The sequence below is a fragment of the Ascaphus truei genome, chromosome 3, assembly GCF_040206685.1.
Source record: "Ascaphus truei isolate aAscTru1 chromosome 3, aAscTru1.hap1, whole genome shotgun sequence".
Lineage (NCBI taxonomy): Eukaryota > Metazoa > Chordata > Amphibia > Anura > Ascaphidae > Ascaphus > Ascaphus truei.
In genome coordinates, this window is record NC_134485.1 from 356,194,009 (window position 1) to 356,208,145 (window position 14,137).

The following is a 14,137-nucleotide window of genomic DNA, read 5'->3' on the forward strand; positions in this document are numbered from 1 at the left end:
GCCTCATTTAAAAAACTTTTTAAACGCAACAAAAGACAAGTTAATGGTAAGAAATAATGTAATTTTAAAAAGAAACATATATCTTACCTTTGATAGGTTTATCTCTTTTATTACACATTGGGTGTTATCTGGTTTTCCTTTTGCAAGAAATGCTTTTCCAAAAGCTCCTTCCCCAATCATCTTAATGATATCATATTTATCCATTGTATTTTTCTATTGGGTTATGTCTGAAACAAAAAAGAATGACTTCACAAAACAATCAAGAATATATTTAAATCGTTTCTGAATGCAATATTAAGTACTGAGAATGTATCAGAGGTTCCCCCTAGTAAAGTGCAAACATTGCAGTAAGACATGCCAGCATATAACAATATGGAAATATGAGGGTCTAGTTCTAAGAACGGCCTCTTTTGCAAAAGTGAGCTGATAGCAGGGACATTTTTAACAAGTAAAAAGTATCTTTTTAAATCAACAGGTCTCTCTCTCGTGCAGGAAACATGATGGTGGGACTACTCAGGGTAGCAATTCGGCCTCTACAACAAGGCCCTCGGTGACGAGAACAGCAGTGGAGCGCCTACCATTTCTGTTCTGGTCGCAAGCAGACATAACAAAATACTAAGGATGCAGCTACAGCACATAACCCAGATTTACTAAACAGTACGAAAACACCCAGGGCCCATTCAAGGGCAGTTAGCAAATTAAGGACCCGTCCACAGTGATCGCGACGACAACAAGAGACGGCCCTCTATGGGGCTGGCCATAGTCCGCATGTGCACGATCAAGCGTGATGGCGCGACCACATTTTTAAAAGACAAGAATTTTGGCTTGGCGGCCGAGCGTTGGCCACGTCACGGAGGCGGTTCAGCCAATGAGGGCAAACCAGCCTCGTGACGTCATGGGCGCGCCTCCGCCATGACTCCCCGTCGTGAGCAATATAAAGTCCACAGATCGCTCGGGAGAAGGGCACAGGCGCCCCCACTGTGGCCTTACCCTAAAGCAGCAATGCTACATTCCCCCCCTTTTTTTTCCTTCTTATTTGTATATGTAAGGCATGTGACAATGTATAATCCTACATTCTTACCTAAGCTGGCAATCGTTTGGTGCTCCTGTTATAAATCCTGATTGTGTGCCTACCATAATGGCCTCCTTTCAATTTCAATCAATCGTTCAGTGTAATTCAGCAACTACAATGTATTCTTATATTATTAAAGTAACATTATCTATTGTTACAGTTTACAGCACAAACTGCTGGGAATATTGGCAACAAATTATCACAAACAGAAAAGTGTTGCAAACATCTTGCACTGCTTGTGACGTGGGCTAAAACCTGCTATAGAAATCAGAGGATGCTTGAAAACGAATTAAAAATGGCATTACAAGTTTAATAATAATAATAATAATAATAAATTCGGTAAGTATTATCTAATACTACAAACTGATTTATTTCAAAATACACATGTAAGATGTCACGTTTTGCTGTTTTAAGGCAATAATTAAGGGATGCTCTAGCACAGTCTATGAGGCCCACCAACAGACCATGTTCTAAAGATAAGCACACGTGATCAATGAAATCTAGCCTTAATTATCAGGAAAACGCTCTGCTTCGTACGCATTGCCCTCAAAACTGGCCTGATTGTCCCCCAACAACTGGACTTGAGCATCCCTGGTCATATCTAAAACAGTCTGATGGACTTCTAGTGTCCTCTGCTGTTGGCTGTGAGTAAGCAGAGCTGAGTTCTGAAGGTCATTTCTGTGAATGTATTTTGAATGACAAGGAAGCAAAATAACATCATTCTACATTAAACTGCCCCTCGACCAATTCAGTCCTGGATTCAAAGTTGAAGGAACCAGGACTTATCCATGTTAAGAGGCTTTAAGAGGACATCCCCACTTCCATCTCTTGCTATGACGGGTTGAATTTTTGGTAGTAAAATAATTCATAAGAAGTCAGGTCACCTATAGAAATGTTGGCACCCAAATTAAATAAAAAAAATAAATAAAAAAAAGGTACTCCTCAATACCTCTGCGCCTTTCAGCACCAACGATTCTCCTAAGTACATTGTAGTCCCTACCATACTCGACAATATATGAACCAACTTTTAAGGAGATTTAATCATTAAAAAAACAAAAATAGGAATATTTCCTTATCTTCCATTGACTGTTATTGGATTGAGGTCACATGTGTCAGGGAGAAATAACATGATAAGCTAGAGTTGGCCAGTATGGTCCTCACACATCTTTTGCCACAGTGTAGTCCCCTACCTACCCAATGCATGTCAATCACAGTGCAGCCCCCTACCCAATGCATGTCAATCACAGTGCAGCCACCTAGCCAATGCATGTCAATCACAGTGCAGCCACCTAGCCAATGCATGTCAATCACAGTGCAGCCCCCTACCCAATCCATGTCAATCACAGTGCAGCCCCTTACCCAATGCATGTCAATCACAGTGCAGCCCCCTACCCAATGCATGTGAAATCACAGTGCAGCCCCCTACCCAATGCATGTCAAATCACAGTGCAGCCCCCTACCCAATGCATGTCAAATCACAGTGCAGCCCCCTACCCAATGCATGTCAATCACAGTACAGCCCCCTACCTACCCAATGCATGTCAATCACAGTACAGCACCCTACCTACCCAATGCATGTCAATCACAGTGCAGCCCCCTACCCAATGCATGTCAATCACAGTGCAGCCCCCTACCCAATGCATGTCAAATCACAGTGCAGCCCCCTACCCAATGCATGTCAAATCACAGTGCAGCCCCCTACCCAATGCATGTCAAATCACAGTGCAGCCCCCTACCCAATGCATGTCAAATCACAGTGCAGCCCCCTACCCAATGCATGTCAATCACAGTGCAGCCCCCTACCCAATGCATGTCAATCACAGTACAGCCCCCTACCTACCCAATGCATGTCAATCACAGTACAGCCCCCTACATACCCAATGCATGTCAATCACAGTGCAGCCCCCTACCCAATGCATGTCAAATCACAGTGCAGCCCCCTACCTACCCAATGCATGTCAATCACAGTGCAGACCCCTACCCAATGCATGTCAATCACAGTGCAGCCCCCTACCTACCCAATGCATGTCAATCACAGTGCAGCCCCCTACCTACCCAATGCATGTCAATCACAGTGCAGCCCCCTTCCTACCCAATGCATGTCAATCACAGTGCAGCCCCCTACCCAATACATGTCAATCACAGTGCAGCCCCCTACCCAATGCATGTCAATCACAGTGCAGCCCCCTACCCAATGCATGTCAATCACAGTGCAGCCCCCTACCCAATGCATGTCAATCACAGTGCAGCCCCCTACCCAATGCATGTCAATCACAGTGCAGCCCCCTACCTACCCAATGCATGTCAATCACAGTGCAGCCCCCTACATACCCAATGCATGTCAATCACAGTGCAGCCCCCTACCCAATGCATGTCAATCACAGTGCAGCCCCCTACCCAATGCATGTCAATCACAGTGCAGCCCCCTACCTACCCAATGCATGTCAATCACAGTGCAGCCCCCTACCTACCCAATGCATGTCAATCACAGTGCAGCCCCCTACCCAATGCATGTCAATCACAGTGCAGCCCCCTACCCAATGCATGTCAATCACAGTGCAGCCCCCTACCTACCCAATGCATGTCAATCACAGTGCAGCCCCCTACATACCCAATGCATGTCAATCACAGTGCAGCCCCCTACCCAATGCATGTCAATCACAGTGCAGCCCCCTACCTACCCAATGCATGTCAATCACAGTGCAGCCCACTACCTACCCCATCCATGTCACTCACAGTGCAGCCCCCTACCTATCCAATGCATGTCAATCACAGTGCAGCCCCCTACCCAATGCATGTAAATGGGAGGTGACAGCTTCCACATTTCTGCCAGATCAGGCCTGTCACTAATGTTCACAGTCTCCTTGATGTCGGGTCAGTTTCATTACTGTTGAGCACCAACCGTCTCACAGACTGTAATGGACACGCATTGATATAATAATGTAGCTGGGCTTCTCCTCGCCCCTCCTCCGTGTTACTATGGAGACAAGACGCAAACAGCAAAGACAAACTCCTCCATTTCCCTCCCCTGCCACCCCGAGCCCCTGATCCCCACAGCAGCAATCAGTCACCCCATGCAGCAGCAGCAGCACCAGTGATACTCACTGCTCGGAGCGCTGCTCCTAGCAGCCTCTCTGCCCCTTCTCCTAGGTAACCACACGCCAGGAGGATAGCACAGCGGTGATCTGCCTTCCTTGGAGCACATGACCTCCGAGGTGCATTGTGGGACATGTAGTCCTACACCTTTAGCACTCACCTGCCCCTCCTCTTGAAAGAAAGGGCAAGTCGTTGATGCACAACTTAAGTCATGTTTTTGATGCCAGTGTTTTATTGTACCTGTGTGTTTATAAAACACTGCTGACACATGTATTATATCAAATGCAAAGTGACTGTAGATTTGGAACCTGAAAACAACTTGTGTGAGAAAGGTAAACAATGACTTCTCGGCATCCTGCCCAGCGATCTCTATCAAGGTGAATACTTGATTTGGAGCTGGAAGATGTATCTTTTTTTCATACTTTCTCCCCGATAAAATGACCCTAATTTCCCTAATAGGAGCTTTTACACTTTAGCCACTTGGTTGCAACACGTTGAAGGCAGAGATGGAGCCATTTGTTCTTAGGGAGGCTTGCCACCTAGTAACAGCAGGTGGGATAGCAAGCCTCCCATAGAATAAGTGCTAGGCAAAAAAGCCAGCGCTATTCGCAGCTGCCTACCATGTGGGCTCGCTCAGACAGGCTGCTGCGGGACCGTGCTTGCGTTCGCGCCTCCGCCGCGCGCTCCTGAAGCCCAGCGATCTCTGCTCAAACTGCAGGCGTTGGGTCGCGGCGTTTGGGGGCGTGGCGGGGGCGTGTAACGGACACGTCACGGAGCTGGTTCTCCTCTATTGGCTGAACCAGCTCACGTCACGCGACAGTAGCACCAAATTTCAATTCGGGTTGTGGCGGCAAAATGTCGCAGTGACAACGCTGCACTTACCAGCCAGTGTAGTTTTCAGTTTGAAAACTTCCACCGCACAACCTGAAATTGCGAAGGACGTGCGCGCGCATGTAAGCGTGCGCACGTCGCATCGCGTTCTGTCTGAGCGGACCCTGTGACCAGCGGGCTTGCGCCCACAGCGTGAGATTTTAAGTCAGCAAGAGTATGGGGATGCATTTTCTGTGACTGCTACAGGGCCCGTGGGGTTTTCTCTAGGGAACCTCTCCATTTCTTCTTATAAAAGAATTAAGAAGTGTCCATAAACACTGTTCTCTGAAAATATAACATTTCTCAGGAAAATATACCACGAAAAAGAATAAAATCCATTGTTAGGATTACTTTAAGCTCCTCTTCTTCAAGGTAATCTGAGGAGGAGTTGCAGTTCTGGAAAAGAGCGATAGTCCCCTGGAAAATAAAAACGTACAGGAAAAAAAATGTAAAAAATAGGCTTTGGCGTCAAAAACAACAAATCACCCGTGGAGAAGAGAGCAGAGGCCCGCAATCGGCATAGTGCTCATAGTAGCCACCACTGTGCACCAATTCTGGGTATGGTACAAGTAACGGAATGTTCCCCCTCAGATGAGGAGCCAATGGCTGGCTGTTCGTCCTTGTTTTCTGCCCTGATGACCTGGGACTCGGAAAACATCTCCAGGTCCAGTGCCTATAGCAAAAGAGGGAAACGGAGTGAGATACAAATAGCGATGGTCAGTCACGTGGGAAAAACTCCTCCGTTAAGGGCATACAATAACTGTTGGTCTACTGATCCCGTACCCAGAAGTTTATGACTTCACCACCCTGGCTTCCCGGTCATCTCTCGCCAAAATGGATGACCTACAGTAGTACTGAAAAGCCATTCTGAAATACCAGATAATCAGGCACTAACAGTCCCAGAAATTGGCTCGGCATTAGCAGCCTTGAGTGATCCTTCCCTTCCCACGATAGTTCATACCAGTTACTGCGAACTGTCCAATTTAAAATTGCTGACACTGATGGTCCCCTCTTATTTATGTTAGACAAAGCAGAAAGGGAGGGTATTCAGGGACCTCAGTTATCGAGGAAGGTCCCTTCAGCCTCAAAACTAGTCCTCTTGAAAGCAGTTAGCGGGCCACTTTAATAATAGATCAGACTTTTAATTATGTCACCAGTTCTCCTAGGTCCCGCTGGTTAAACTCAGCGGGATTATCTCATTTGGCCCCAAAAGTAGAGGAATTTCCAAACATGGACGTGTCTTTGGTTCTCAATTCCTGTAAGCGGTCAGAGCCAGACGTAAGGCTTGGAAGTCTTTTCTGATATGAAGAGGGGTTCTGAGACTAAACTAGAGGGCCCTCTTGTAGAGACGTTCGATTCGTCAGGCCCTATGGATCAATGCGGGAAAACTCCAAGCAGGGTCAGACAAAGAAACCCTACTATAAAAATAAGTTCATCTGTGGATCTTTGTCCCTCAGAACCTCACAATCGTGTCGACGCAGACCTCAATCTATTATTTCCCCCCCCCCTTTCTGTCACTGTCCCACTTCTCATTTAATCCTCCCCTCCTTCTTTCATCCCTTTCTACCCCTCCCTTTTCTCCCCCCCCCGACCCCTTCTCTCCCCCCCCCTTTCTGTCACTGTCCCACTTCTTCTCTTTTAATCCTCCCCTCCTTCTTTCATCCCTTTCTACCCCTCCCTTTTCTCCCCCCCCCCCCCCTGACTCCTTCTCTCCCCCCCCCTGACCCCTTCTCTCCCCCCCCCCTGACCCCTTCTCTCCCCCCCCCCTGACCTCTTCTCTCCCCCCCCTGACCTCTTCTCTCCCCCCCCCTGACCCCTTCTCTCCCCCCCCCTGACCCCTTCTCTCCCCCCCCCTGACCCCTTCTCTCCCCGGGGGCCTTATCTGTGGTACGGGTCCTTATGCGGCGGTGACAGAGGGAGCCCACCAAGGCAGCAATTGTGGAAGTTGGGCCTGACTTTCGGTGGGGACTAACTTCCGTGTTAGGACCACCTGAGTGGGCTCCCTCTGCCGCCAGGTACGGCCCTGCACCACAGGTAGGATCAACGGAGAGAGGGATACCCTACCTGTGGCAGGCCAGATAGATTTATTTGGTGGGCCACATATAGATCCATGGTCTAGACCCACAGTCCCCTAATAAAACTCCACTTGTGACATTGAACCACTGCTAACATATTTATCATGTTTAGACCAATGCGCAAACTGGGGAGTGCCCCCCCCCCCCCCCTTGTCTACGGTGGGGCATGGCATTTTCAGAGGCAGGGGAAGCGGCAAAGGCCTCTCTAAACTGCACTTACCTTGCTTCTGGAAACGTGTTGCCATGGCAACGTGGCAAATAACGCCGCGAGGTCAATTAACGTCACGTTAGTATGGCAATGTGGCATCATGACACCGACGCCAAGGTAAGAGTGGGGGGGGGGGCAGAGAGAGAGGAACAGCCGGCAAGGGGGCGGGGGGGATGGCAGGGAAAAAAACGTTGTCTATAAAATGTTCATCCCTTCTATCCCTTGCCTTTGCAGCTAGGGGAGCTGGGCTATTTGTAATTCATATATCAGATGCATTATTAGCTCATACTTCAGATGGTTTCAAAGGAAATAAATAAAAACTGGTTCAATAGATAAAATCACCAGAAGAGATGGATTATGTCAGGGACAAAAAAAGACCCTTCCCTTTTTGTGGTCAATTGCATATCAGTTTACCTGGAAAGAACAGCCAGAGTAAGGTATGACATGTCCTAATTATTAATAACCTCCAGAAATCCATTTAGACGAGCAACAACTAATACCATAAAAGTTTGGATTCTATTTGCAATGAACCAATCGGGAATTGATACAAATCAGTTAAGTGACATTCAATCAGAGGTGCTGCTTCTAAGGTTAGCCCTCCTTTGGGATTATCAGGGCCTTAAGGGGTTAACTGTGTGGGCCCACACAGAGTAACGCCCCTTCCCTAACACATGGTGCTGGGGTGACTTAGCAGAAGTTAAGCCCTGTCCCCTTTCTGCCTGGAGACAGTGACATCAGACTGCACTATGAAGAGTAAGGGGGAAGCTTCTGTAACTCAGATCCCTGGAGGAGTTGAAGAAGATACTGTGGATAGGGAATATATAGGGTAAGGTTTCCCTTTTATTATTTTACAGTTAGGCAAAGTACCATGTATATGTAGAGTCCCACCAAGATGATCTTATCCCCAAGGTATGCAGAAAGACAGCCTATGCTCAGACTAGGCTCGACCCGTCACAGCCCCTACGCATAGTTGGACCAGTTCCCAAGGAAGGGTCCGTCGCTGGCTCTCACGCAGAAGGCCACGTAATGGCGGACAGCTCTGAAAAGGCTGATCTCAGAGGGAGTAGTACTAGCCCCATGGATATCGAGCGCTACCAGCACTGCCAAGCAGAGTGACTATAGGTAGCAGAATAGTGATGAATCCTCTGCACCTTCCAAGTGGGCTGAGATGGGGGCAGCTTGGGAAGCCACACAAACATTATAGGCCAAGAACTCTCAATTGGAAATACAAGATGACCTATGTACAGTATATTAAATGTGAGATGGCGCCTACAAGATAATAAAACTGCTGTTTGAATTAATAACGTTCCTGGTGCCCATCATTGCTAACCAACGCCCAGTCCGCACCGTGGATAACATAATGCATCTTGAGCAGCCTTAACACAGACATTGATGTAAACTCCCGGGTAGTGTGTTACTAATTATTACGAGATCAGCACAATGGGCATGTAAACACTGGCCTATGCTCCTGTGTGATAATACTCTATCAAAATGCCTTCCAGATAAACCAAAAATTATTTTTACAAAAGCATCAAATATAAAAACACGTTTAGCTCCTAGTTGCCCTCTAGATAACTCAAATCTAAAAACAGGCAGCAAGAGCAAGGGCTTTTTTAACTGCACACATTGTACGGCTTGCACATTTAGTAATAACACTAAAACCTTTAAATCAAACGTTACTGATAAAACATATACCATTAAAACATCAATAAACTGTCACTCCACCTTTGTGATATATTTATTACAGTGCCCTTGTGGCTTACAATATGTAGGTAGGACTGGCAGATGTTACCAGAGAAGGGTATATGAACACATTTATAACATCAAGCGAGGTTTAACTACACATAGTGTTTCGCACCATTTTAGTATCTACCATAACAAAAGTCCCATTGGACTAAGATGCCAAGCCATAGAAACTGTGCAGGCAAATTGGAGGGGGGGAAATCAATTAAATCAGATCAGTAGGCGTGAAGCCTACTGGATCTATGAATTAAAGACTCTCTCACCTAATGGTCTCAACATTGATTTCGATCTAGGCGTCTTTCTTAAATAATTTTAAATTATATTTTAATATGTATATTTATATAAGTTGATATAATGGTTTTTATAATGTTTTTATAACTATGAGTCTTAATATAGTGTTTTTAAATAATTAGGTTTTTAATAAATTGAATTTCTAAATATATTTAAATATTTCTAAATAAATATTATTCGAATATCTTGTAAAATAATCATTTAAACTCATAATATAGCTTTTTAAATTCTATTTAAAAAGACGTGGATATATAAAGGTATCAAACAGCATCATTTGTAACTTGTATGTGATAGTGCCATTAAGTTTACAAAGTGCAAACGTATGTTACATCGATATAAAATGGATCAGTATATTGACAAATATGTCATAATGTATGCTATAGATACAGAACAAATTCTTTGTCTGTTAGGATATTTTAGGTATGATGTGTCATTTATGTTTTTTCGTATGTGTTTTATGTATTATATGTCTGTATTATATGTATGTTAGGCTGCTTTTGCACAGGACATGACTGACAGGAGCTCTAACCAATCATGGCCACCACAAGTTTATTCAATAGGCATTTTTCTAACCAATGGTGTACTCCTTGTCAGTATATAAAGACTCCATGAACTGTGTCAATTATCCCCTGAAGAAGTGTGCATGCGCACGAAACGCGTTGGGTCTTTGAGTTACATTTTGGCATTGAACTTGAATAGGAGCAGACCCCTGCAAGAATCCATCAGGCTACAGTTAACAGGAGAAGTGAGTTCCGGAAACTGGTCCCGCCCACAGTGACGCATTTCCGGTCGCGGACGGAAGGCATCGTGAGAAGCTGCCTGCAGTGACGCCCCCAGCCTGGTATCGATCAGAAGAGGTGCCTGCAGTCTTCCCTGAGTGCCACGTGTTCACCAATAGCTGCCGCCGGACCACGCTCACCACATACACCTGCCTGTACCTTTTGTATTTCTTGTAAGTAGGATTCCGGTTTTACACACCGGATCCCAGACCTGCTCTTCACTGGTTCATTGCATTTTATTGTGTTAAATAAATTCTCTGTTTTATTAGTCAGCCTATCTGTTATTGTTGTATGTGCTTGTTTGTCTATGTCTATGTGTTATATGTTCAGTTCATATCTTGTTACGCTATGATTTTTCCTCTGGTCTCCCCTGCATTATATATCATGGTTGTTGCTGTGGAGTCTGCTGTCTAACGATTGGATCATCCTCCACTGGACATTGCAGCTAATCTTTGGACTCATCTTTATTCTTTCCATTTGGACTTTGAGGTGCCGGTGTGTATTTTTTTTCTTTAATTTTTTTTTACAATGGGCATGTACTCACACTTTTGTCAGACTTTATTGGAGACTGTCCGAGTCGGACAGAATTACATTTGCTAGGGAAACCACCAGATGAGGGATATTCTCCCACCAGCTGTTGCTAGGTGGCAAGCTTCCTGAAGAACAAAACATAGTTTGCAGGAATCTATGAGCTGTAAAATTACTTTTTTCTAGAAAAAAGGATTGCCATCTAGTAACAGCGGCCCATCCCACCCTCCCAGTGCAGTTAGCCTGATGCTTACATTGGCTTCTTAAACCAGAAGGTTGTGCTTTTATTATAGGCTCGAACAGGGGAATCAAGCAGGATCGACACAAAGTACAGAGGGAGGACCCCAAGTAGATGATCTTCCTACGGGGTCCAAGGAAGTTAAAGGGATCTAGGACCTTTTCGTTATAACCCTTTAAAGTCCCAAGACAATCTCAAGTTATTAAAAAAGACACAGCATTTAAGTTAAGAATTATTTATTCAGTTAAAGATTACAAAGCATCAAAACAAAATGTACTGTGTCATTATCAATCCAAGACAAAATAACACATGTCAAATCTCTACAAACAAAACTCAATGTATTTGAGGCTATGGAAGACTTTACTGATTACGCTGTTACATTAGCAAAGAATATAGATCTTATGGAGAAAAACATCATGTCCAAAAAGCAAGAAAAATTTGAACTAGACCATTTGGATTACAAGAGAAAACTGATTTGTTTGGCAAAAAATTATTCCAATTACAAAAAAAAGAAATCAGAGAACGCCATTTAAATACACCCAGTCCAATCAAGGAAATTGATTTTGAAAAACAGATCTGTTGTTCAGGACCTTATATCTATGTCAAGATTTGAAGGACAAAGGGGGCAACCACCTTTTGTTCCCAGCATCAAAAACGGTAGAGGCCAAGACGATCGAGGAATGGAGTGGGGAATAGGTGGAGCAAGCACAAGAAAAAAGAATTTCTGAATAGGAAGGAAAATAATGTCATTAATATTTCGGACATAGAATTATCATCTGAGCAACTTTCACTTCTCAATAAGAGTTTAGATTTTGACCCACAGAGTGATTTCCAGTTGTTGGATTTGATTATTAATCTCCAAAAATGTACAAGAATATTATCCCTGAACAAAAATATTTATAAATAAAAATACTAAAGAAGGGTAGTGTACTGTACACCCTGACCATCCATCCCAGACAAGCCCAAATGACAGCAGTGTGCCCCCAAAGATGGGTGCCAATTGCAGACTTTCAAAGAATACTGCATTCTTCAGGATAGGGAGGGCTTTCTAGGGGAACAGTCACATTAATTTGATCCTCCTGTTCGCACGGCCTCCACCTTATTTGACCATAGGGACTCAGGCTTCAAAAATAAATTCACCTTTTGTCCCAATTTCTCAAAGGGTCCATATATAATGATTTTTGAGAAACTGATCTAGTTCATGGAGGGTTCATGTTTACAGATCCGCATTTCAATAATATATCCCATAGCAAACGTAAAGAACTTTCTGTGTTAAAAAAAAAAAAATTCACTGGTAATCAAAAATGCGGACCAGGGTGGTGCTATAGTGGTACAATTCGCAGTAAATTATCGAAGAGTAGCCCTTAGACAATTGGGAGATATGAGTTCTTATTCTAAATTCAGTAATGACCCCTCCTTCTGTCTCTGTAAATTCTCCCAAATTACCAATTAGATTGTAAGCTCTCCAGAGCAGGGACCCCCCTTCCTATTGTTACCGTCATGTCTGAAGCGCTTATTCCCATTGTCACGTGTACTTCTGCTGTGAAGCCCTATGTACATAAATGGTGCTATATAAATAAAGATAGACATACATACAATTATATTTTTGCTAAAATGAAAAGATTTATTAGACGTCGGAATAATATTATATGTACTTGGTGACAGTGAAAATGAATTTCTTTATGATGAACTTCAGTGATGTTGATTTTTCACATTCCCCAAATATCCAAAAGTCACTCATTTGCCCTCCTGGCCGGCCTATCGTGTCGAGTATTGGATCTTTGGGGGATGGTCTCGCCCTCGTTTTTGAAAGACCACTGATTTACTTACCTCATTACAGAATGTCAACTGGTCTAAAAGTTTTCTTTGGGTCACTATGGATGTCACATCCCATTATACAATCATTAACCATGACCAGGGATTGCCTGCTGTCCAATATTTTCTTCAACAATCCAATTCTTCCATTTCACAATGCACATTTCTTTTAGATTCCATCATGTTTTTGCTCACACACAATTATTTTTTATTTGATTCACAATTTCATTTCCAGGTTAGAGGCACAGCCATGGAGACTTCTTTGGCCCAATCTTACGCATATTTATTTATGGGGTTTTGGGACTTCACATACATTTATGGTAACCATAATAAATACCAGGATCATATCGTCTATTACAGATGTTAATCACTTAATAATAATGACCGTAATTTAAAATTAACGTTTGAATATCACAATCGTCATATTCATTATTTATATATATATATATATATATATTTTGTATATGGAATGTAAGATCAAGACAGATGTATTCGGAAAAACAAACTCGAGAAACACCTTTTTAAGAGCAGATCGCAGTCAGCTTAGGCCTTTAACTAGGCCATTCCCAAAGGCCAATTTCTCCGATTCAGAAGATTATGCTCGGTTGAGGAGTCTTTTGTGCCATGATCCAGAGACTTAGCCTCCAGATTCACATCAAGGGGATACAAAAGACACAGATATCAAAGATGCCTTTTATCACGCAAATCGGATGGATAGAGAGGACCTGATTCCAATAACGAACTACAGACAGAAGGCAAAGAGTTCAAATACAAGCAACCAATTTAAGGCAGGCAGTTTTGTAGCACCTCTATTCATTACAGAGTACAGAAAACAATCCCATCAGATTCAATCTATTATCCATAAACATTGGGTTACACTCGGTATCATTGGGTTACACTTGGTATCTCTCTCCGAGCCTATTCCATTTCCCAACAAGGGGAGACAGGAGTTTCAGGAATTTCAAAAAGGATTTTTCCAATGCGGATTCTGTAAAATATGTAAATTTGCAAGTTTTTCTTTCTCCAAGATGTAATACCCAAATGAATGATCTATGCTGCTTTATCCATATTTTGCATTTATAATTTATTGGAATGGATAGATATGGTTAAAGTATAGATTGCATCAAATAAATTCAATATACCATTTCAATCACATTACATTTAAATTATATTGAATACGCATGGATATAGATAGTATTGTATACCAAGTGGATTGGATTGAGACATTGTGACAATACAATGTCAAACACTTTATGTACGAATGGGTATCAAGTTTATATTAATATACCTGCAATATGAGGCGGTAGTGTATCCAGTTGGCCTGTGCAGTGCACAGACCGCAAATACTATATGCCCTTTGACTGCTGCCAAAAGCTTGCCACATTAGGTAATGCCCGGGTGTGTTGAAGGGGGTTGCAGAAG

General features: G+C 43.5%; 1 protein-coding gene across 4 annotated transcripts in view; it reads right to left on the bottom strand.

Annotated features, from left to right (window-relative positions):
- NEK5 (NIMA related kinase 5) overlaps positions 1-4,285 on the bottom strand; it is a 64,982-nt gene extending 60,697 nt beyond the window's left edge. For 3 of the 4 annotated variants that reach the window (XM_075592009.1, XM_075592008.1, XM_075592006.1), the window contains exons 1-2: positions 4,178-4,285; positions 88-227 (exon numbers count right to left, since the gene is read on the bottom strand). In XM_075592009.1, the coding sequence (XP_075448124.1) occupies positions 88-204 (117 nt within the window). In that variant the 5' untranslated portion in view covers positions 205-227; positions 4,178-4,285. Of the gene's footprint in view, positions 1-87; positions 228-3,860; positions 4,040-4,177 lie in introns of those variants that run through there. The other variant, XM_075592007.1, reaches the window with a different exon arrangement.
- Between the last annotated feature and the right edge of the window lie 9,852 nt (positions 4,286-14,137).